Source organism: Rhipicephalus sanguineus, chromosome 8 (assembly GCF_013339695.2).
Source record: "Rhipicephalus sanguineus isolate Rsan-2018 chromosome 8, BIME_Rsan_1.4, whole genome shotgun sequence".
Lineage (NCBI taxonomy): Eukaryota > Metazoa > Arthropoda > Arachnida > Ixodida > Ixodidae > Rhipicephalus > Rhipicephalus sanguineus.
Genome location: NC_051183.1, coordinates 103,661,527 through 103,684,304, shown reverse-complemented (window position 1 = coordinate 103,684,304; position 22,778 = coordinate 103,661,527). Strand labels below are relative to the sequence as shown.

Genomic DNA, 22,778 nt, shown 5'->3' with positions numbered 1-22,778 from the left:
TGCCGAGCAAAAGGGCTCATAACTAACCACAGCACGGAATGCAAATAGCTTAATAAGGGTATTGCGGTCGCGCTCTTGAAATATGTCACGGATACAATAATAATATCTGGGGTTTAACGTCCCGCAACTACGATATGATTATGAGAGACGCCATAGCGGAGCGCTCCGGAAATATCGACCAACTAGGGTTCTTTAACGTGCACGTAAATCTAAGTACACAGACCTAATGTCACGGAAGAAGGCAATGTCTTGGCTTTTTCCGAACCTCGAGAGACACCGGTGGGGGACATGACATAAAATTCGATATTTTTGCTAGCCTGCGGCAGCAACTGCAAGCGAAGCTACGTGGATTGCTTCCCCAGTACACCCAATGTTTTAGATGCGAAGTATCTTATGGCGGAGTTCAATCCGGTGGTGGTGGCGGTGGTGGTGTGCGGCGTGACCACCGTTACTGCGCATGCGCATACCCTCTTCACTTCCCCTCTCCCCTCCCCACTTCCCCTTTCCCACTCTCCAATTTCCCTCTCCGATTCCCCTCACCCCTCCCATTTCCACTCTTCCTCTGAAACGCGGGCTAGACATGCCGAAATTCTCTCCTGCTCAACGCCGCGATGATCACCAGCGCATGCGCGTCCCCTCCCCCTCTCTCTCCTCTCCTACGCTGCCCCCCTCTCGCATGCCGGCCGACTGCGTTCCCCGCTCGCCCAGTGAGAATTAACGGCCAGGCTAGAGGGAAGACAAGACGCGCGTAGCGTTCCTCTTCGCGTTCCACGACGCGAGGTCGGTAGCATGCCCAAAGAACGCCAACGGAACGCGATCGTGCAAGTGCACCGGCTTCGCATCGCCTCATGGTCCTCTTTAGCGGGAAATGGTGTAATTTTTTGTAAGGATGGGTTATGCCAAAGAATCGCCACGCCCCATCCACCGGTGCACGTACCCCCTTGAGGCCCGAGAACGCGATGCAATCAATGCACAAATCAAAGAAATGCTTCGCGATCACATCATACAGCTGTCAAGAAGCCCATAGTCATCCCTCGTCGTGCTCGTGAGGAACAAAGTGGCCACGCGGCAGTTTTCCATCTATTATCCGCTCCTTAAACGCGCCACGAAAAAAGGCGTCTGCCGCTCGCTGGATTGGCTCTGCATGTAGCACGAATTTTTTTTAATGCAAAGCATTTCTTAGCGAACCTCTGGCACTTTGAGCGTTTCTATCTATCTATCTATCTATCTATCTATCTATCTATCTATCTATCTATCTATCTATCTATCTATCTATCTATCTATCTATCTATCTATCTATCTATCTATCTACGTCTGGATGCTCTCATGGTCACCTGCTTATCTTGGTGTAGACCAAACTTGACCTGGGAGGGTAAGAGTATTTCACGAATACGACTATCGGGTCGTGACATCAATAACTCGAAAATTATGTCGCGTACGTCGTGAAACCCTTTCCTCTAGACACTTGTGGTGCATACCCGTTTACAACGGGCCGCATTGTACGGGTATGCTCCACAGGTAATTTACAGTTTATATCTACCCAGGAACGGCGAGAACACATTGGTAATTTAAATGCTAGAGCGCAAAGAAAAACCGACATCGGCAGCGTTGACACAACGAATAGAAACAATAAAAAATTAGGATCGCACCAGAAATCGCACCCCAAGCATTCTGCGTGACAATCGGGTATTCTCCCACAGAGCCCAGCCAGGCCTGTAAGGAGGTTTGGAAAAACAGCCTATTCAGGCGTAATGTCGGTGCAACGTCAATTGTGGTTGTCGTGCTGGTATCTAATTTCACGAAAAAGCAGCAAACACTACATATGTACTCCTACTATGCAGACGTCATACCAGAAAAAACGTCTGTATTTCCAGTGTTGGCTCCGCTTTTATTGGAGTCTAATAAACATTCCAATTCTATTCATATGATTCAACAAGCTATATTGAAGCATTGTTCGACCCCGGAGGAGTACATTAACGAACTTTACGTATGATATTCACATGACTACACCATAATGTGCACATAGTTTCAATTATGCTGACGTTTGTACTCTAATGCGAGGGCTGACGTTACGTTGCACCCTAAGTTACCCTTTAAACGCCAGTGTCACCGACGTGCCTGGTAAGCTCACGATGTGCACACAGCTACTACACTTACAAAAACATATAGATCCACCTCGTAACGCTTGGCTCAAAGCCATAAACTACAGAAGGGAGGTACTCGCGGACTGCTTTGCATGAAAACCGATTCCCACAACGCGTGGGATATGCCGAATTTTTCTTCAATGAACTTGAGGAGCGGCTAGTGTAAGATCGAGGTCGACGTAAGACACAGCGAGAAAACTGCTTTCGGCATACCGTGTGGACTCTACGAATGTAAATTTTTCCATTTGGACTGCGTTGCGCACCCGCAATATTCTAGCGTGTCATGGACACCGTATTGGCAGGCCTATAATGACAAACCTGTGTCGTTTAGCTAGATGACGTGGTAGCTTTCGTCCATCATTCGACGAACACCTTCGATGGCTCCAAGTAGTACTCGAAGAGCTTAGGTCGTCAGGACCTATCTTAAACCCATTGAAGTGCCGCTTCGTATACGCCGAGCTCTTGTTCTTCAGCAATGTATTTCGCCATCACGGTATGCTTCCAGACCCACAGAGAACTACCGCTGTTGCAAATGTTCCGCAGCTCACAAACAAAATGAACGTTCGCGGGTTTCTGGGCCTCTGCGCGTATTACAGCCGTTTTGTGAAGAACTTCTCGCACCTGGCGGAGCCCCTAAAATGCCTCACGAAACAACTGACGCGCAAATCACGTGGGATGAGCAAGGGTCAGGAAAGTGCGTTCAGGGAACTTCAGCGACATTTGCAGTCACCAGCGAATCTCGGCCACATTTACGAGAACGCAAAAACAGAAATAAACGGTGACACTGAATACAAGGCGCCGTTCTTGTTGAAAGGAAAAATGGCTTCGAAGGCGTTATCGCTAACGTGAGCAAGGCGCTGTTGATGGCTCAGAGAAACTACTCGATGACGGAAAAGAAATGTCTTGGCTTCACCTGTGCGTTACTAAATTTTGCCCGTACGTGTAATGCAAGCCACTTAAATTTGCGGCTGACGAACGCGCACTGTGCTGGCTGGCCAATCTGAAAGGCTCGCCTGGCCAGCTGGAGTCTACGCCTGCAGGAGTTCCACGTCACCGTTGTTTATAGGTTTGGCCGAAAGCACTACGACGCTGACTGCCTCTCTAGAGCACCCGTTGATCTAGCCACGGCATGTACCGACGATGATGACGATGATTTTCTAGAATCAACACAAACGCGATGATCCGGACCTACGCCACGTGATCCAATATAAGGACCCTATAAATTATTCGTCGCCAAGAATATTCAAGCGTGCCCTTTCATCACTATGCATCCATAACGCCATTCGAGCTTTGCGGCCGACAAGTCACCAACGTGCTCGACCCTGTGCTTGCTCATATAGACAAAAAAGACGTTGACATGGACGTTGCCGGAGTTCTGCAACACACCGAAGGGGCTCACGAACTCCCGCGTTGGTATTTCGTGACATTGGTACCAACATTGTCATTTTAGGACGTGAGTGCATGACAGAAATACATGGGAGGTGGTAAAATGAAAATCTTGACATGCCCTGTACAGCATGTTTTACATGCCACGCTCATGATGCGCTCGCGGCCGTTTCGCTAGCATGATTTACACCAAAATCGGTATTGCGTGATGGGACTGTACGACAAACACAAATGAAAATTAATAACATGACAATTATTAAAGCATTTCATGTACAGCATGATATACATGTCCCACTCATGGTGCGATCGCTGCCGGTTTGCTAGCTTTGTGAAGTCCAAAATTGGTATTTCGTGACGGGACCGTATGATGAACATAAATGACACTTGGTAATATGAAAATCTTGACACGCATGACATGTAGGACATAATTTACATGCCATGCTCATGGGGTGCTCGCGACCGTTTCGCTACCTCGATATGCACCAAAATTGTTATTCCATCTGTTGACTGTACGAAGAATATAAATGAGAGGTGGTAATATGACAATCATGAAATGCATGTCGTGTAGGGTATGATTTACATTCCATGCTCATGGTGCGCTCGCAGCCGTTTAGCTAGCTTGGTATACCTGAAAATTGGTATTTTGTGACGTGACTGTATGACGAACATAAATGAGAGGTTGTAACGTGAAAATCACGGCTTACATGTCGTGTAGGGCGCGACTTACACGCCATGATCATGGTCTGCTGGCGTCCGTTTTGCTAGCTTGACATACACTAATATTGGTGTAGCGCGACGCGACTGTATGATTAAGGCTAATGGCAGGTGGTGACATGACAATCATGACACGCATTTCATGGACAGCATCATTTACATGCGACGCTCATGGAGCGCTCTCGGCCATCTCCCTAGATTGATAAACACCAAAACTGGTATTGGGTGGCGTGACAGTATGAAGAACATAAATGACAGGCCCTAACATGGAAATCATAACACGCATGTCACGTAGGGCATGATTTACAGGGCACTGTCTTGGTGCGCTTCCGGATGTTTTGTTAACTGGATATACACCAAAATTTATGTGGCATGACATCAGTGTGTGACGAACATGAATGACAGGATATGCTTTGTATATACCAGACTGTACCTTTCATTATGTAAAAGTGTCCATACATGCATGTAAGACAGACATGTGGTATATAGTGAACTAGATGCCATGACATGAATGACTTCATTTTCCTCAAAGAGAAAGAAGGAGATGTATGGAGGTCCTTGCTGGCTGCTTCGCATTATATTGATTCCCGCAGTGCGTGGTATCTGACGGATTTTTGCTTTGTTTGACATGGAAAGACGTTTTTTTCAGGGGAGGGAACTGTCACGAGTGATATAAGGACCGGTTATCTTCACCGCCTGCTTGACTGCTCTGTTATCGAATCTTTCCGTGCAGTGCGCCGTTTCAGATAAACTACGTACATCGGAGTGACTTCTACGCTGGCGCCGATGTCAAGCCCGATTACGACATGCGAGAGGGCGAGGAGGGTGAGCGAGCTGTTATTTTGTGTGGACCCAGTCAATTGCCGGCGACGCTTCTTGTCGGCTGTCTGTCAGCCACATTGTGGCTTGAGTCTTAGTTTTCGTTTCGTGTACAGAATTTTATTCAAAAAAAGCCTTCCCATGGTTGCTGCTATCAATAGATTCGTGCCTGGTTTTCCTGCATCTTATTACTGAGAGGCGACAGCATGATAGCTTCGTATCCTTCAGTGAGAATTTATAGCTCAACAACTAAGTAAATCTCACCGTGGTGTAATGAACAGCAAATGTCACTGAATCCCATGAAATCAATTTACATGACCAGAACAACAAATAAGGTGTTCTCGAAGTAAAATACAACAGGGATCACCATGAACTAAAATCTTGACTAAAAAATATTTAAGACTACTATTTACTCCAGAGATGAGGAGCACCTCGCCTATATATGTCAAATGGCAGGTCAAATGGCAGGCGTATAAAATGCTAGTATTGGGAACATTTAAATGTGATGAAATATTTGGGACCGACAGATCTCCATTAATCGTTTTAATTAGACAGAATTCTACGAATGGCTTCCAGGTTCATATGTCATAAATAGCAGCGCGTGCACCCATTCTCTGTCCTATGAAACGACGCAAACCTTCCCGCCTCACATTTAAAGATTAAGTATACCCAATCAGAATAGTTTTCTCATTATTCAAAACCAGATAAATATTTATGTGAATTAGTTTATATTCCCCAGATCAGGGCTCTTGAGACACGCTCAGTTTGCAGAGTGCCGACGACAGCGAAGGTGAGCACCACAATAATATTCAAGCCGGTAAAACTAGAACCTGTATTCTTCTACACAAAAAAATGCCTGTTTTTTCAGGTTTAATGCTAGTGTCCATAAACACAATAACAATTTTACTAATTATGCATTAAACATCAGTTTTCATGAGGTCATGAATCCTAATGAGGTGTTCAGCTTAAATATGGACGACCCTGTACAGCCCCCAGCTCAAGGAATGGCCCATTCAAATATAGCTTTTTTCACGAGGGCATTTAAAGAATGAAATGAATTTCCAAGCCCAGTCGTCATATATTTCTCAGTAAGTGCTTTCACAAATGATTTAGGCTCACTTAGATTCTCTCATACTGATGCGCCTGGTGTGCATGTTCTGCATCTGATACTCACAATATCAAGGTATATTGACTTCTCATTACCTGTAGTGTCCTGCAGTTTTTCTAACAATTTTTGTTTTCAATGAGCATAATAGAAGTAAATTTCCCAGTATGTCACTAGTTATAGCATGCGTCTCTTCAAAGCATGAGAGAAAGGTTCAGAGGCTTATTTTAGGCACATATAACAAAGCCAAGAAATGCATCGGAGAGAATATTTGGAGATTTCAATTGTAGTGTGGTAACTACAACATAAATAAAAGAAAAAAATCTGGAAAAAGCATACCGCTGAAAAGACCTGGCTTAGAACGCGTCCAGTTGTTCTAATAATTGAGCTGCGGTGACGATCGTTTCACTATCCACATTATCGGGCATTTCTGCGCGTGTAATCCTCCGTGTATTAGCCAATGCCAGACGTATGCATGACGACGAGTGTGCAACACTTTTTGTGGCGGCTGGCGTCATGAAGCACGTGACGCCTGCTCTTAGTTTTATAAATCCTGCATTTATAAATACAGCATCTCACATTTGTAAATACTTCCTTGTCATTTCTTGTTCGGCGTGTAGCAAAACGTCGTTTTCTTCTAAATTTATATTTGTTTCTGTTCCTGCAAAAGCCCCACTTTGGGGTTGACAGCATCGACAAATAAGGAAACAAACTAACAGACGGAAAAAAGACTGCGTTACAATACAGCGTGACACGTCTTTTTCATGCGGTATTTCGAAGGCTGCCTCCTTAAATGATTTCAGACTGGTCCCAGTACAAACTATTCACTTCCATGTATATCAGCTGAGGTGGATTCTTTCAGCCAGACACACGATCAGCACAACATAACTTTTATTTCTCCATGGCGAGTGACGCACATTCACTGGCTGGAAAGAAAAATCCAGAAGCCCCTCCCTCTTGGGAAAGGGGGACCAGGGAAGCATCGTGTGTGCGTGCCTGATGTACTATTTTTTAGGTTCCTTTCTTTGTGTCGCATTGTGCAATGCTCTCTCCTAACTGCTTCCTTCCTGGATGCCGGGAGTTCGACCTTCATGCACGTGCTTAACAGCGCTACACTTCAGGGGCGACAGGCAAGAACGACGTTCATGCGTTCATATTGCGGCAACAATGAAATGTGGCAACGTGAAAGCACAAGTCACCTCGACAAGAGATAGGATTGCCATATCACAAACGTAAGGTAGGGTCTGATAAAAGACCACACTTCACGAAAGACCTCACCGCTAGGTTACACAGATAGCTTAGCAAGGTTATTATCATTGTGTTCTCAAAACCCACCCGCAGTCGACAGCTGTACTTGCGCTTCATATGCAGAAGTGGTTCTGCGTGAACATTATATGACATTCCGATGATCCATGAAACAGGGATACAACTACGCCCATCCGTTGATTTCACTATATCACCACGCCGCATGCTGTACAGACGTCTGCGCAGGACGCAGTTTCCGCGTTTTATTCTCTATCTCTTCTCTCTCCACTGGTGCGAAACACGTCCACCTACGTGAGAAACGCCGACCACTTTGTGGAGTGCATGTCGGATGTGACAATCCGTTTTACCAGATACTCGTTTTCTTCAGAGTCCCTTCGCTGTTCACGAATGTGCCCATGCTCATCGCGGTCTACGTTGCTCGAACTGCCTTTGGGAGAGATGGGAAGCTCAGTGAAAGAACCAACCGAAGCACTCAGGAGATGTGCCGATTGATGGCATTATGAGTCAACGCTACATATGCAACCTATCGAGAAACACGCCATGGACACTTGCACCGAACCAGCAAAAACTAATGCATTAAAGTGGTAAATACTTTGCGAGCGGCGCTGAGCTCCGAACGGGGACCCGCACGCTCCAAGGGAAGCTGTCTTAACCATATTGGTACACACCCAAGCTTCCAAAATGTGAACGTATCTGAATGAAATAAACGCCTTGTATTTTCTACTATCGTGTTGAGACGTCTGGAAGGGCAACGTGTCTACGAAGGAAGACGAACGGTACACCAGCGGGAATGTCAACGCCTTCTGTAGGCGACTCGGGGCAATGGCATACAAGTATTAAAAGAATAAAAGGTCATACAAACTTCATATTTTGATATAAGGAAGCGTTTTGAAAAAAAAAAAAGAAAAAAAAAACGTCTGCTCAGCAATGCTTCATGCGTCAAAGTGAATCTGACTTTAAGGAGATATGTGTAAGCTTTGTCGTTGTAAGCAGGCTTTCCCACATTCTGGCTGCACTGAAGACTACTCATAACTTCAACGCCGCTGTCGTCGTCGATGTGTTGCGGTAGACTTTCACAGTGGTATGAACATCGATGGGCTCGTTCCCAACTTGAGGTTTTTAAATGTTACGGAAAATTACACGAGGTGTGACTATTTCAAAGGGTATTTACACTGACGTGAACCGCATCGACATAGATGGAGGATAGCACGCACACCAGACAGGTCAGTTCTCTTTGTCGCCTGCTGTAGGCAGGATGCCTGACCCTTGGAGTACGCTAGCTCTCTAGAAATACGTCACTTCCCTCCTCCGCGCCAACTCTGTGCCGTGCGCTAAGCAGCTTCGCTTGTCATCCACATTTACACCGCACCATTTTTAAGACTCACAAGTTTTTTCTTTACTTTTAGATCAGTGGAGGCGGAAGCAGTCTAAATTGCAAGTATTGATGTAGTGCTCGCAATATGCGCAATATCCAATACGACGGGGTATCAAACTGTCTCGAAAGTCCCCCATTTTATGCGCACACGCTATCCGCGGGCCTAAATGACTTCGTAGAACATTGGCTAATTCTATACAATTCTTTATATCATCTAAGCGTAAGGTCAGTGACATGTTCTTCATTGTTATCATGTCAGCGGTATCTTGATTTTGAGCGATGTTGAGGATATGGCACATTGAGTTTTGCCCTGCAAATGTGGAAGTCCTGTCTTGAAATACCGTAAAGGTTAGAGAACTAAAAATTCAAATGCAGACGGAGACTCACGGAAGAGGACACGTTGTATGTCACCTTAAATACATCACACACACCAACTACGTCAACTTAGTTTTTCGTAGGTTAATTTCTAATTGGTCGTCGTTTTTTTCATTGCCAAGGACCTCTGATATTGATTTGCGGTTCACCTCGTCCCTAGAAGTCGTGCGGTCGTTAACATTTTAATATCTTCAGGGCCACTGCCCTTTGTGGTGTTGAAGGGTAAATGACATGTGCGACGGCAGAGGCGGATTCATAAGCAGCTGTTCTCCTCTATTTAATAGAAGAAAGCACTACGCGCGTGCATCGAAAACTTCATTTACTATTCGAATCTATGCTTGTGCTTTATTCCGTGACTGTGATGCATAAATACGTGTCTAAACACACATCTCTTCATCGATACTTAACATGCAGTTTCATTTATCATCACTACTATCGCGCGTTAAGGACAGCCACTTCACCTTCACCTTTTTCTTGGATCCACGGGGATTGTGATTTTCAAGGCGTAGGAACAATAAAGCACTTCGCTTTACACAAGGTCGCGATATGAAACTAACATGAAACGTGCCTGGAATCATCTTTGCAAGGTGTTCGTATATAGGCCTTCTCACCGGCGCACATATCGAGCAAGTGTATGGTGCCATTGCTGTAGTTAAGCCGGGAAAATGAGGGAACACGAAACACGAAAATACGAAAAAACAGTTTCGAGAAAACGTGAACAATTTGTCTGCAAGTGATCTTGCAACAGCTCTTCAACATATTCTGAATACGTACCATGAACTGGCTTCTATTAAAATATAAGGCTTTCGTGAACTCTGCGTTACGCGTTCGGCGGAATAACTACACACTCCGACACGAGTGCTCATTTCGTCGTGTGCATTCCTTCCTCGTCCTATGCCATTATGTTCGCGCTGTTCTTGCTGTCATGAATCGCCACTTGCGCAGCAAGCTTCACGACCGAAAGCAACAGCCAATTCATTAAAAAAAAATTACGCCATCTCCCGCTAAAGGGGACCATGAGGCGATGCGAAGCCGGAGCACTTGCACGATCGCGTTCCGTTGACGTTCGTTGGGCATGCTACCGACCTCGTGTTGTGGAACGCGAAGAGGGACGCTACGCGCGTCGTGTCTTCCATCTAGCCTGGCCGTTAATTCTCACAGGGCGAGCGGGGAACGCGGTCGACAGGCGGGCGAGAGGGGGGGCAGCGTAGGAGAGGAGAGAGAAGGGGAGGGGACGCGCATGCGCTCGAGCTCATCGCGGCGTTGTGCAGGAGAATTTCGGCATGTCTAGCCCGCGTTTCAGAGGAAGAGTGGAAAGGGGGATGGGAGAGGGAAAGTGGAGAGGTAAATTGGAAAGGGAAAGTGGAGAGGGGAAAGGGAGAGGGTGAGTGGAGAGGGGGAAGGGCGAGGGGAAGTGGAAAGGGGGAAGGGAGAGGGGAAGTGGAGAGGCGTGGGGAGAGGGTGAGCGGAGAGGGGTAGAGGGGAAGGGGAATGGTGAGGGGAAGTGGAGAGGAGGTATGTGGAGAGGGTATGCGCATGCGCAGTGAGGGTGGTCACGCCGCACACCACCACCACCACCACCGCCGGATTGAGCTCGAGCTTAAGATACTTCGCATCTAAAAAGATGGTCGATCCCTCCGTCATAGGAATCGGAATAACAAGAAAGTAAGGCATGCCCTTACAGAAGTAACCGAATGTTTTCTGTACATTGATGTAAGAGAGTTTGCACAATATATATTGATGTCTGGCAGCTGTAGCCACCGTTTAAAGTCGGTGCACCTACTTTGATGATTGGTGGTACATCTTTATCCCGACGACTAACGTCTATGTTCAATGATTACACAAAACCTTGTGGTAGCTGTAGTAGTTAACGGTGAAAGCGTAATCAGAGAACGAGGTGTGATAGCCAGAAGAGCGTCGCATATTGGACGCAGAACCTGGTCGCCATCCCGCGGCATGTTAAAATGTGATTGAACACCACGGCCAGACTAGAGGGACACGCAAAGTGCGTCATGCCGCCCTCTGGCCATGATTTTTCTCGGGGCGAGCGCGTGAGCGGGGAACGCGGTGTAACAGCCAGGTGAGGCAGGCGCAAGTCGCAGACTATTTTTGGTTTGAATTAGCGTGATGCTGTGAGCGAGGCCGACGCTTTTACGACGCTTTAGGGAGCCTACCTAAAAGGCCGGTCATGCAGGCTCTCTATGACGCTTGGGCTAAGGTCGCCAGCTCGCGGTGTGTTAAGGCATTGACAAAATTCAACTTCTATTGAAAACGCGCCGAATGGGACAGACATGTAGCGCGTTGCAGGTGTTATTCGCGGAGGCCACAGTAATGGCGAATTACTTTACCACTCCCAGAGGGCAACACCACCCCGCCGACAGAGAGTAGTAGATATAAAAGGCGCGTTTGTAAAGGCTCTAGAGTCTGTGACCGTGGCGCAGTAGGTAACATGCCCGGCATCTGTTGTTGCGGACCGAACAGTCGCGGGTTCGATACCTGTTGACGGAACTTTTTCTGTTTGCCATCTGATCGTGTAAAATTTTTTGACGTCATTTCCGTGAAGGAAATACGTCGCTGAAGTCTTGGTGGACCCCGGCGTAAAACACTTTCGTGTTAAGAAAGTTTGCGCAGCTTGCACTGAGTACACAAGGCTGGAGAAGAGCAGAGCTAGTCGGTACTCCGCTGGTCCCGGATAGACTAGGCACACGTTCATTTACAGGCCAATGCACGAAGTGTTGATGTGATCACATTGTAAATCGCCAGTATTGGCTATATCTCGATCGGGTTTCATTGAGCGTTGCTTCGCAATCACAGCACAAAGTAGTTTTTTTGGTTCAATTAGTTGAACTGACATAATTTCTAACTCGAGTCTTGATATCAATGAGCTTGCATCCCATGTCAAGCTTATCACAATGATAACATAATCAGCTTAATTGACCTTATTTCCATATTCGAGGCTTGATCTAGATTAGCTTGCGTCATAAGTTAACTATGCCTAATTAGCTACCTATGCTCTAATTACCACTACCTAAGCTCAGTTTTATTTGCGCGTAGATCGATCGGCACATCTTGCCGAGATCGACATTACTAGACACCCCAAAATCTTAAAACGGCTAATTAGGAATATTAGGTTCAGCTAATTATGTGTTATCATGCTCAACTAGCCTTAATTACGCTTGGCTATCATTAATTTGACTTCGCTAGGCACACCTGTGCTGATTGCAAGCTGGCATTATGATTGTTTTTTGTGCACATCCTGAGTCCGACAAACGGCGGGCACAAGACTGCTGTGAAAATAAGAGAAGGGCCATTACCAATTGAATTAAAAAAACAACATATCGCGGAAACTATGAGCGCCGCACTGCTTCCTCGCCATGTCTCCCCCAACAGACCCCCCCAAACACACACACTTTCGCAGGTTCCGACGCTTTTGCGCCGACGAAATAAGGGAAAAAGCGCACGGCTTGCATTAGAGTTGACAGGTTGGAGAACACTTTGTGCCAAGAAATAGAGAAATCAACGTGCTGGAAATGTTTTCGCACGATTGAATAACATAAGATTGGTCCTTTGAGGCTCTTGAAGGTTCTGAAAAGGGCGCACCGCTCTTGGTAGTCAAACAGATACAGTATAAAAAAATTAAACAATCTGCCGCTAAAGGAAACCGTTTGTGGAGTCGAAGCAGCTGGGAGATGGCTGGCTTGAGTGGGAGAGGGTGTAATGTCTTTTAAGCCGGTGTTCAGGATCCGCTTGGCGCCGCTCACGTTTCCTTTCGGCTTCGTGAGCCCGAAGTTCGGGGGGATCCACTGCTCTACGCTGACCTTTCTATTCGGCTTTGGGTTGCGGCGCCGCCTCGAGATCCGCCGCTCGACGTGCACGTTTTGATTCTGCATCCCAAGCCTGGATTTCAGGGTCCGCTTGCCGCCGTTCACGTTTCCTTTCGGCTTCGCGAGCTGGAAGTTCGGGATCGCCAGGTCGCCGCTCCCGTTTCGCGGCAGCGGCCCGAGCGCTCATCGCGGCGCTGCACAGGAGAGAGAATGAGGCGCGCGCGCTCCGTCGTTTTCATACCGCGGAACTACCGTGGCGCCCTCAGCGGACTACGCAGCTGTGGCATCACCTGTCGTGCGCGCCGCTCCGTAGAGTAGAGGATTCCTAGAGGAGAGAGGGGGGAGCGTAGGAGAGGAAACAGATGGGGAGGGGATGCGCGGGCCGCTTCATAGAGTAGAGGATTCCTAGAGGAGAGAGAGGGAGGAGTGTAGGAGAAAAGAGAGAAGGGGAGGGGACGCGCATGCGCAGTGGGTGGTGGACGCCACCGGACGCAGGAAGGAGGGACGGACAAAGGCCCCGCCAAAAGTTGCTTCGCATCTAAAACCGAGAAATAATTTCGATATCTATCTACAATTTATTTACTTTTCCATTTTTATTTTGCCTCACTTGGTGCTCTGAAATTTTTCAAGGTAATATATCAACCATTAAATATTTTTGTTCAGCTGCTGCGCACTATCTCTGCCTGCGATACGAATTTTAAAAATACAGCAGCAGCTGCTTATTAAGAATATTTTGCGTTTTTTGTAGATTTAATTAAAAAAATTATATCACACTTCGATTTGCTCCAATGCTGCTACATCGTATTGGTAGACCTTCTTTCGGCAGACAAGTGCTGTCATGAAGGTTGTCTCAAGTAGGCGGTGAGCAGATATCTGATGACTCCTGAATCACCGCTGGTGGCAGCGGAGGTTCGTTATTTTATCGTACAGTGACCTGAACTCGACAGTTTGATGCCCTTATATTTTCTGGATAATGGCTCGCGGATCGGCCCCGAGTAGGGCCAGTGTACCGCCGACGCTTCGGTGAGATGTAGAGGCCTGACGATGGCGATTGTACAGGTCGGCGAGGTGTCCGCTGCGCTTCTACGAGGTAGTCGGCGATGACGCGTGGTCGTTAACCTCGCTGTAGACATGGCGCATTGACGGCGAAGCCGCGTAATTCTATCTGGAGGTATTGTCGACGACGGTGGGTATGGCCGGCTTCCTCGCAGTGGAAGCAGAGCGGGCGGTGGTCAGGAGCACGACAAACGTCGCTCTTCCAGTGGGCGCTTACCGCTGGCTGAGATGTGGACGGTAGGGCGTCGGTAGCGGCAGCTGTCTCTGGCGACGAAACTTCGCTGGTGCGGAGTCTTGAGGTGCGCGCGGAGGAGAGCGTGACGGCGGACTGCAACTGCACGCTCATAACTTGCAGCTGCGCCTCTGCTGGCTGAGGAACGGCCAGAGATTGCTGAATTGCGCTGTCACGTTAGCAATGGAATCCAGTTGAGGCTGCAATGAAGGTAAGAATTTTCGCAGCTCCTCCTACAAGATCGCTGCGATAGTCTAACGGAGGTCGGCAGTTTTAGCGTTTGAGCGTCGGTGTAATTTGCAGCCCAAAAACTGCGGTCGTATTGCTGCGTTCGCATTTTGAGCCTCCAAAGCAAATTCAGCGGCCGTCTTCGGCGGATTCCTTATTAATCTAACAAACAATTCTTGTTTTACACCGCAATGATGAAGCTTCACTGCATCCATGATCGGTTGGCTGATCACGGAGGCTGTGCAAAGCGACAATCGCATGTGATGACATCGTGTGTCGTCACGTCATGGCGTCATGATGACACCATAGCAACCTCACATTTGGCGATATGTGACGTCATGATGACGTCAAATTATCGTTTCGGTAAGTGATGACTTTTTGTAGCGTTAGCTACACTTGCCTAGCAAGAGCCGATTTCGCGTGGATGGTCATGAGCCGTGTTGCGCATGCGCGAGGACCAGTGATGTCACACAGCTGGGTCACCGAAGCTGGCATCTCACGCGGTCTTCGACACCGCCGTGCGCGGCTCACGGCTGCTGGTCTGCGCGTTCGGTAGGAGTGGCGTTGTAGGCGCGGCAGACACGCTGGCGCCGGCGCGCTCGGACTCCGCCGCCGCCGCGGGCGGCTCGCCGCTGCTGGTCTGCGCTGCATTCGAGAGGAGTGACGTCGTAGCCATAAACACAGTGGAGGGCAGTTGACCCTTGCCCTCCACCACACGAAAGCTTTCTGCACCTAACACGATTTTGCGCTGCCTTCAGGATCGGAAGCATTGAAAGTTTCCTGCGCATCACCAGGTGTTGTAGTGATCATGGATCGGAAGACATTGTAACATGCGAAGAGTTTGAACAACGACGCCATCTTATTTGATGTTGAGGTGACGTCCCGGTGGTTTCATATTGAGGTGACAAAAATTGGTGATATGCCGCGTGATGATGACGTCATGAAGTTGTGATTTATGATCACGTGACTTATGCATCATTCGTGCTGACACCGCGTCCAAGAGTGAAGTATGGAATTAGGCTAGTTGGTATTCCATATCAAACTACTCAGCGCAAAATTTAGACACAGTACACAAAGAAACGACAACGGCTAGCGCTGCTTCAGTGATTTTTAGTACAAGGACGCACAAATATATAGGCTACAGACAAAGATAATATCGCATGCTTATCCAAGAACACAAAAACCGAACAAACTAAAAGGCGAGAAGGAACCCCCCCCCCAAAAAACAAACAAAAACAAATTCATAAGATCACCCTGGAACACCACATACCGAACAATTCACATATGCCAATTCTTTTTCTGATAAGAATATGGATGGTCTACTGATGCAACATTCTTGAGCTACAGTTGCCGCCCCAATTATGATCTAGTGCCTTCGTTAGGCTTAGACGCGAGAACTCTTGCTTTTGCAAAGAATGGCTGGCATCAACATTCAGAGCAATGAGAGGCCAAAAAACTGTCCTCGGCACTACACGCGCGTACTCATCCCTACGCGGGAATAGGACCTTTCCGGTAGCTTAATTGGAAAGAGGAAGAGGAGGATTCGTGTTGGCTCCGCATTGACTCCTGTCATCCGGGCTACTTGGATATCCGGTGCACAAGTTCCTCAAAAACACAATCTTTCTGCATTATCCTAGCCGCAGAGGCAGCGCTGGGTCACCTACTAAGGAGCTATCTTGGCCTTTACAAGCCCGCACCCGGCACGTACGTGGCCTTGGCTAACACCCCGCTCAACCACCTGACTTAGCGCGCTGGACGCATGATCCTCGACATTGACTGCTGCATCGACCACAAAACCTAACTGTTGTTTGTTATTTAAATTATGCCATTGACCATTGACCGCTTCGAGAGAGGTGTTATTGAGATGATAACACGAAGGGGCATTGGAAGTTTGAGTTATGCGGAGTTCTTCGAACTTTTGCAGCGAAGCTCTAGTGCTAGGATGAAAGAGTTACTAATGTAGAAAATATTTATTGCGGCAATAACTCTGAAAGAAGCACCATGCTGTTTCGAGACACGCAGGCGCGCACAGTGGAAGCCGCCTTGAATATGTATTAGTTTATTGTATTTCTGCACTTTCTCGCGCATGTGTATCATGTATGCCCGTCCTCTTAAGAAGAGGGGGTGTCCGCATCAACGACTTCGGCCCAACATGGGGCTCACGTGGACATAAGGTGCCACCACCCTGCTACCGGGGGAGGCGGCACTGACGCCGAAGCATCCTCAACGAGACGATACGTCGCGCCATCTTGTCGCGTCCTATGAAAGAGCGGGTTGGTGATGTCTTCAAACTTAGGATTGCAAATAGCATGCGTTACGCTGCGCTTTTCGCGCGACCTCAGGTTTTACTGCAACATTGCCTGATTTAGCTCACACTGGCTGCCCCTTGAGCGCGTATAGTACGCGCGCTTCGATTGGCGCCAAGGGCGTAGACAGGTGGGGGGGTTGCGGGTTCAACCCCCCCTCCCGAAATTTCTCAGTTTCGCTTGTGTATACATACACGCACACATACAAACGCACGCACGAACATACATAAAGTATGGTTGAACCCCCCCCCCCCCCAAAAAAAAAATATTTCTGGCTACGCCCCTGATTGGCGCAGCCGTCTTTAACAGGACCTCATAACCATTCAGCAATACGTCTCGTCGACTAATCGATTTTCTCTGTTCCATCGTTCTCCGTTGTACGCACTCGCTCATGCATTATCCAATTATTTGTATATTTCTAAGTACAATGGTGGCGCCGATTCTGAGAACGTTCCACGAATGAAGGCCATGAATGTATAATGTTTCCCTTATGCAGGTCCTTTATGGGTGATCTATAGCAGGCCAGTGCAGAAGCCTCTTACGGAAAGTGGTTATGAAACAGAGAGTAAGAGAGAGAAAGTAAGACAGAAAACAAAGAGCGACAAAAGAAAATAGCGAGCAAAGAAGAGAAACACAAAGGAAGAGAGAGAGAGAAAGAGATAGAAAGGAAGAGGTAGCAATAAATTGAGAGAGATAGAAACGGAGTTAGAAATAAATAGAAAGAATTAAGCAGATACAAAAACAGAGAAAAACAGAGAAAGAGATAGGAAGCAAGATGAAGCGATAAATAGAGCGAGAGAGAGAGAGAGAGAAACAGAGATACAAAAACTGAAAGTAGCAGCGACAAAGAAGAGAGGGAAATAGAAAAAAGGAGAGGAAGAAAGAAATAAAAATAAAGAGAAACAAGGAAAGCCGGCCTGCTCCGCGGTTCCTCGAGGCTTGGCACCACTAGCAGGCAGCTGCCTTAATTTTTTTTATGTTGACTTGCCTTTTGTTATTCTAGCAAATCCCTCAGGCAGCCAGAAATTCACAGAGACAGCGAAAAACTCTCGAAATTCAGTCCAAGTGTGCAGCTTAAATACAAACGCTCGTAGGTTATATATAGTGCTGGCAATTTATATTATGCAGAATGCTGTACAAATGCCTCAGTGTGAGTCTCAAGGTATTGGGCCTAAAAGGACAAATTAGGAGATTTAATTGCTGAGCCAGTTCATTCATGTTTGAAAAGATAATAAAGATGCAGCACTAGAAGGAGTTACGCACAAGCACAGTTGCCGGACATAGAGCATATTTTTTAAACATGCGCGTACTCTTGAATAGCCACTTTCCGCAAAAATGAACATACCAAAAGCAGGAGAGAAATCTATAACGCACACTGAAGAAACCAATGAAGGCCCCATAAAAACTCAACTTTCCCTCTGTGATAAGCAGCAAAGGGTTGCTTATACAGACCCGCTTGTTCTTTTGAATATCAAAAGCTTAGAGCAAATCGCGCTCATACTTAGACTTCTCCAGCGCAAAGATGTTAGTGCGGTAAAAGAAAGGCGGTCAGAAGTTACACCGTTTCACATGCCAAGCTATAATGATTGCTTTGCCTTATCACAACTGAGAAGTTCATTTAAGCCCTATCTGCCCAACATATACCTCTCCACTACACGTAACGATTAAATAGACCAGCCCAGCGACGCAGATAGTTAGTTTTGTTCCTTCTTTGTCATGCTGATTGTTGCTCAGAGCCGTAAACGCGAGTGCAAAGGCCAGAGAGCTTGTAGTAGCTAGAAAAACCATGTCCACGTGAAATCTTCTCCAAATAGGACATCGCCTTAATATTTTTTATCCCCTATATTAACCGAAATTCGAACAAAGTTTCTTCATTTTCGTTGTCACCGCTTCCCCAACCATTGCCGGACTGGACAGGCGCGTGAGCATTCTAACGCCCGCCTGCCCGTCCAATCCGTTCATGGCGAGACAAGCCACAGCTTTAACAAGAAAATGTTTTCTATACTTTTACGCCGCGTATCCTCCATGCACAAGGGTTTAGAAGAAGCGGAACACATGAAAGTTGTACATGCTTTCACGCTTAGCCGAATTTTATACGCCACCCCATATGTGAAGCTGAACCGCACAGAAACTGGACATGCATGATACCCTTTCTGAGCTAGTTGAGGCACATCTTCAGGCGCTGTATTTAAGACTTTCCGCGAGTGCCACTGGCCGCCATATTCTCGCTTCCATTCGCATAACCATACCAGCTAATCAGCCAACATTTATACCCATTTCACGACACATTCATGCCTCTCTAATAGTTAAACCCCTGCCCCGCAATGTGCATCCTCAGCATCACATCGCTCGCCGCGTAGCTCGCGCAAATGCCCTTCACCAGGGTTATGGACAAGCTTAGGATGCCATTTGGGTAGACGCTGCTTGTACAGCAAAAGAAGCTGTAGCAGTTGCCTACAACCCTACTCTGCCTCATCCTGTGATTCACCGCCTTCCTTCAGGCTCTACAGCTGAGAAGGCAGATGAGGCTGCCATCGCCCTAGCCCTTGCCCAATCAGACGCACAGTACATCTTCACTGACTCAAAAACTGCTCTGTACAACTGCGCCAGGGGCAGGATACACCCGCCTGACTGGCAGTTGCTGAACTCCCCCACACAAAATTTACCACGCATGGTAGAGCTCCAGTGGGTGCCGGCTCATTCAGGGAACCCCGGAAACGAGGCTGCCGATAAATTGGCCCGAGGATTAATATGCCGGGCTCAGGACAGCCTCGATTCGGGCTTCTCGAAGGAGCAGGCGCACACTTTTGCCGAGCTCACGCAAATACCCCGTTTGAACCGTCGGACATACCCTCGCCCAAATCCCTCCCTTACCCACTCCCAACAAATCCTATGGATCCAGACCCAGACCCGCACTCTTCAGAAATCCAGACCCGCACTCTTCCTTCCCCTCAACTGTTGTCCCACTACTGTGGCACTTCTCCTGAATGTTCCCTAGGTGGCGAACCTCACGCCACCCTTTCCCATATTCTTTTCGGCTGCCCTGCTGATCCTACCCCGCAGGGACAGCCTGCCATCTCCAGCTGGGAGGACTGGGAGGTCCTGCTCTCGTCTGGGGACCCGGCGTTGCAACTTGCTGCGGTGATTCGGGCTGCCAATGTCATCGCGGTGAGAGACATGACCGTGTAGACGTGGCATGGGAGCGCGCACTGGTCCAGGGACCTGGGTGGTCCAAACACACTTGCTAATAAAGTGTTTCTCTTTCTCTCTCTCTACTTGCACATTTTTCTTTATGATCACAGTAATATTTATGCTGTATGATCAGTAAGTTGATAAAGAAAATTAGTTTATTGAACTCATACTCTCAAAGGTTTCTACATTCTCATGTAGAGATTGTTACCATTGCTCACTCTTATTCATACCAGTTTAGTCCATTTATATATAGGTCTGTTGCATTCATTGATATCGTATTGTTTGGTGGTGGTGCAATTGCAAACTTTGCAGTATTGCTTTTTGCAGAATTCGATGTTGGCCCGAGTTCTGTTGAAGAACAGATTATTCACCCATAGTTCGCAGCTCTGATGGGAACCTGTAAAAAGGTAACAATGTCATGGAGAGGAACTACTCCGGCGTAGAGGCAGCAGCATCAAGCGTGCAGCAGAGGCTCGAGCTAGCGATACATCACACACGCACGCATGCTCGGTACATCACACATGCACCGCTTACCGCTCAGAGACCAATGACACTACAAATCTCTTTAATCGATCTCTTTGTGACATGTACGCTATGGACATCACACTTTCCATTCGTAAACTACGCCTACAATACCACCACGCAAGCTACAACTGACTTCTCCCATTTTACCTCCTTTACGGCCGGCACCCTTCCCACTCGATTGACACCATTCTGTCCGCCGATCTTGGACACCGCCAGTCATGCAGAAGCATGTAGCCAGCTGGCCCGGCGCTTTACCTTTGATGGCCAGAACCGCCAAAAAGCAATTCACGATGCCAAGAAGTCGACTCCCGTTTTTTCTTCCGGGTGCCCTTGTGTGGCTGTCGGTGCCGCGTCGCACACCAGGTCTCTCTTATAAACTTCTTCCCATGTATGATGGCCATACCACTTTCACGAACAGACTTACCCAGTCAGCTACCTTACTGATAATCTCACGCCGCCGTCTTACCGGCGACGAAGTAACAGCGAGGTTGTAAACGTTCAGACGCAAGCCGTATCACGGTTCTAAGGGTTCCTGCAGACGACTAGGTCACCAGGATGGCTCTTTTTTTCCCGCTGGGCCATTGTAACGAAGTGTAAGTACTCCAGCGCGGAAGCAGCAGTATTGAGTGTGCAGTAGAGGCCTGAGCTAGCAAACTGTGCTCGATGCATTGCGCAACCAGCGATGACGCCTACGCTCAATAAATATCCTTTATAATATATTAGTCTCTCGCACTTTTTGCCATCCGATGCTATTCCATCGTATTAAACGCATCTGATTAACGAACACCTGATTCTAACAGAGCATGTTGGCGCCATCATATAAATTAAATGTAAAACAAACATGATACTTGTTTTGTTTACCACCGAGGAAGCTTAAGCTGATATAAATGCTCACAACATCTCTAATGAGAGCTAACAGACAACAATGCCAAAGAAAGTATAGGCGATGGTATTCTTTGCAATTAGGATAAAATATGAAGAAAGTGAAGTGGACGAAAAGATAACTTGCCGCCCGCAGGGTCCGAACCTGCCGGCGGTCCCTGCCGGCGGCCAGTTATTTTTCGTCCACTTTACTTTTCTTCACACTTTATCTTAATTACAACGAATAACATCCCCTATACTTTCATTGGCATTATTGTCTGTTCTTTCTCGTTAATATTGTGCCTAAGAAACGAGCCCTTAAAAGTGATTGTCTTTCCTACAACATTTCTAGGAAAACTTACTTTATATCGAACAAACATCATACAGAAGAAGAAACAGAGATTCCAGGTCTCACTTTAGTTTATGAAACAACTATCATAGAAAAAATACAATTGACACTATGGACCTCGTAATTGGATATCGGAGACAGCAACGCTTTAGGAAACTAAACAACTAAGTGTTATTTTGCCTGTAGAAACCATCTAGTGAAGAGCGAATATATACTGTTTTGTATAGTGTGGACAAGGCGTAAGTGATGGGTTTCAGAAAAGAGGGGGGCCTATTGAATTACGTGTGCTTTTGTATTTGCAGGTCGTAGACGGAGAAGTAATGTCCGCAAAAAATAGGAAATACTGAATGACCTAGCGGATAATACAAGGTCCCTGAAAAACGCGTGCAAAATTTCAACCAGAAATGCAGCAAATGACGTGTGGAGAAGAGGCCAGAAAAGAGTTCTCGTGATCAGTACTCAATTGACAAAAAATGAAATGAACAGCATATATTGTCCGTTGTAGCAGGGGAAACATGCTTCTAACATATGTTGCAGCTGGGTCTAGAGAGATAACTAGTATGTTTGATGGCTATGAATTAGCTTCACGGTTTCAATGATGAACATTTTTCTAATGCGCAGTCATCAATCAAATTGTGCTCTCCGAGATGAGGTAAAATTTCCTCGAATCGTCTCTAGCTAGATGAAAAGAGATGCTGCTCGTTTGCATATTCTGGTAGGCAGCGCCGAGGCATACCTCACAGATTCGTTCAGGAGCAGAATCTTAATGAAAACCAACACAGAATGAGGTCAAGAAAGGTATATGGGGAGTTATATGTAGTCATTTCAATGTGCTACAGCAATGTTGATATAAATGTGACGAAACTGAAGTGGACTAAAAGGCAAAATGCCGCCAGCAGGGACCAAACCTACAACCTTCGGATAACGCGTCCAATCCTTTACCAGTTCATATACAGCGGCGGTCGCCTTCCCGTACACTATATCGGGTATCTGTGCATGTGATCTTGCGTGGGTTAGTCAG

General features: G+C 47.0%; 1 protein-coding gene across 42 annotated transcripts in view; it reads right to left on the bottom strand.

Annotated features, from left to right (window-relative positions):
• Positions 1-22,778, bottom strand: part of LOC119402282 (uncharacterized) — a 330,925-nt gene that overhangs the window by 85,107 nt on the left and 223,040 nt on the right. For 26 of the 42 annotated variants that reach the window (XR_007417199.1, XR_007417191.1, XR_007417192.1 and 23 more), the window contains one exon: positions 20,156-20,419. The exons of the other annotated variants lie outside the window; for them this stretch is intronic. Coding sequence is in view for 2 of the 26 variants with exons in the window: in XM_037669415.1 (XP_037525343.1) it covers positions 20,247-20,419 (173 nt within the window). In the remaining 24 variants the exon portion in view is untranslated. Of the gene's footprint in view, positions 1-20,155; positions 20,420-22,778 lie in introns of those variants that run through there. 42 annotated transcript variants of the gene reach the window in all.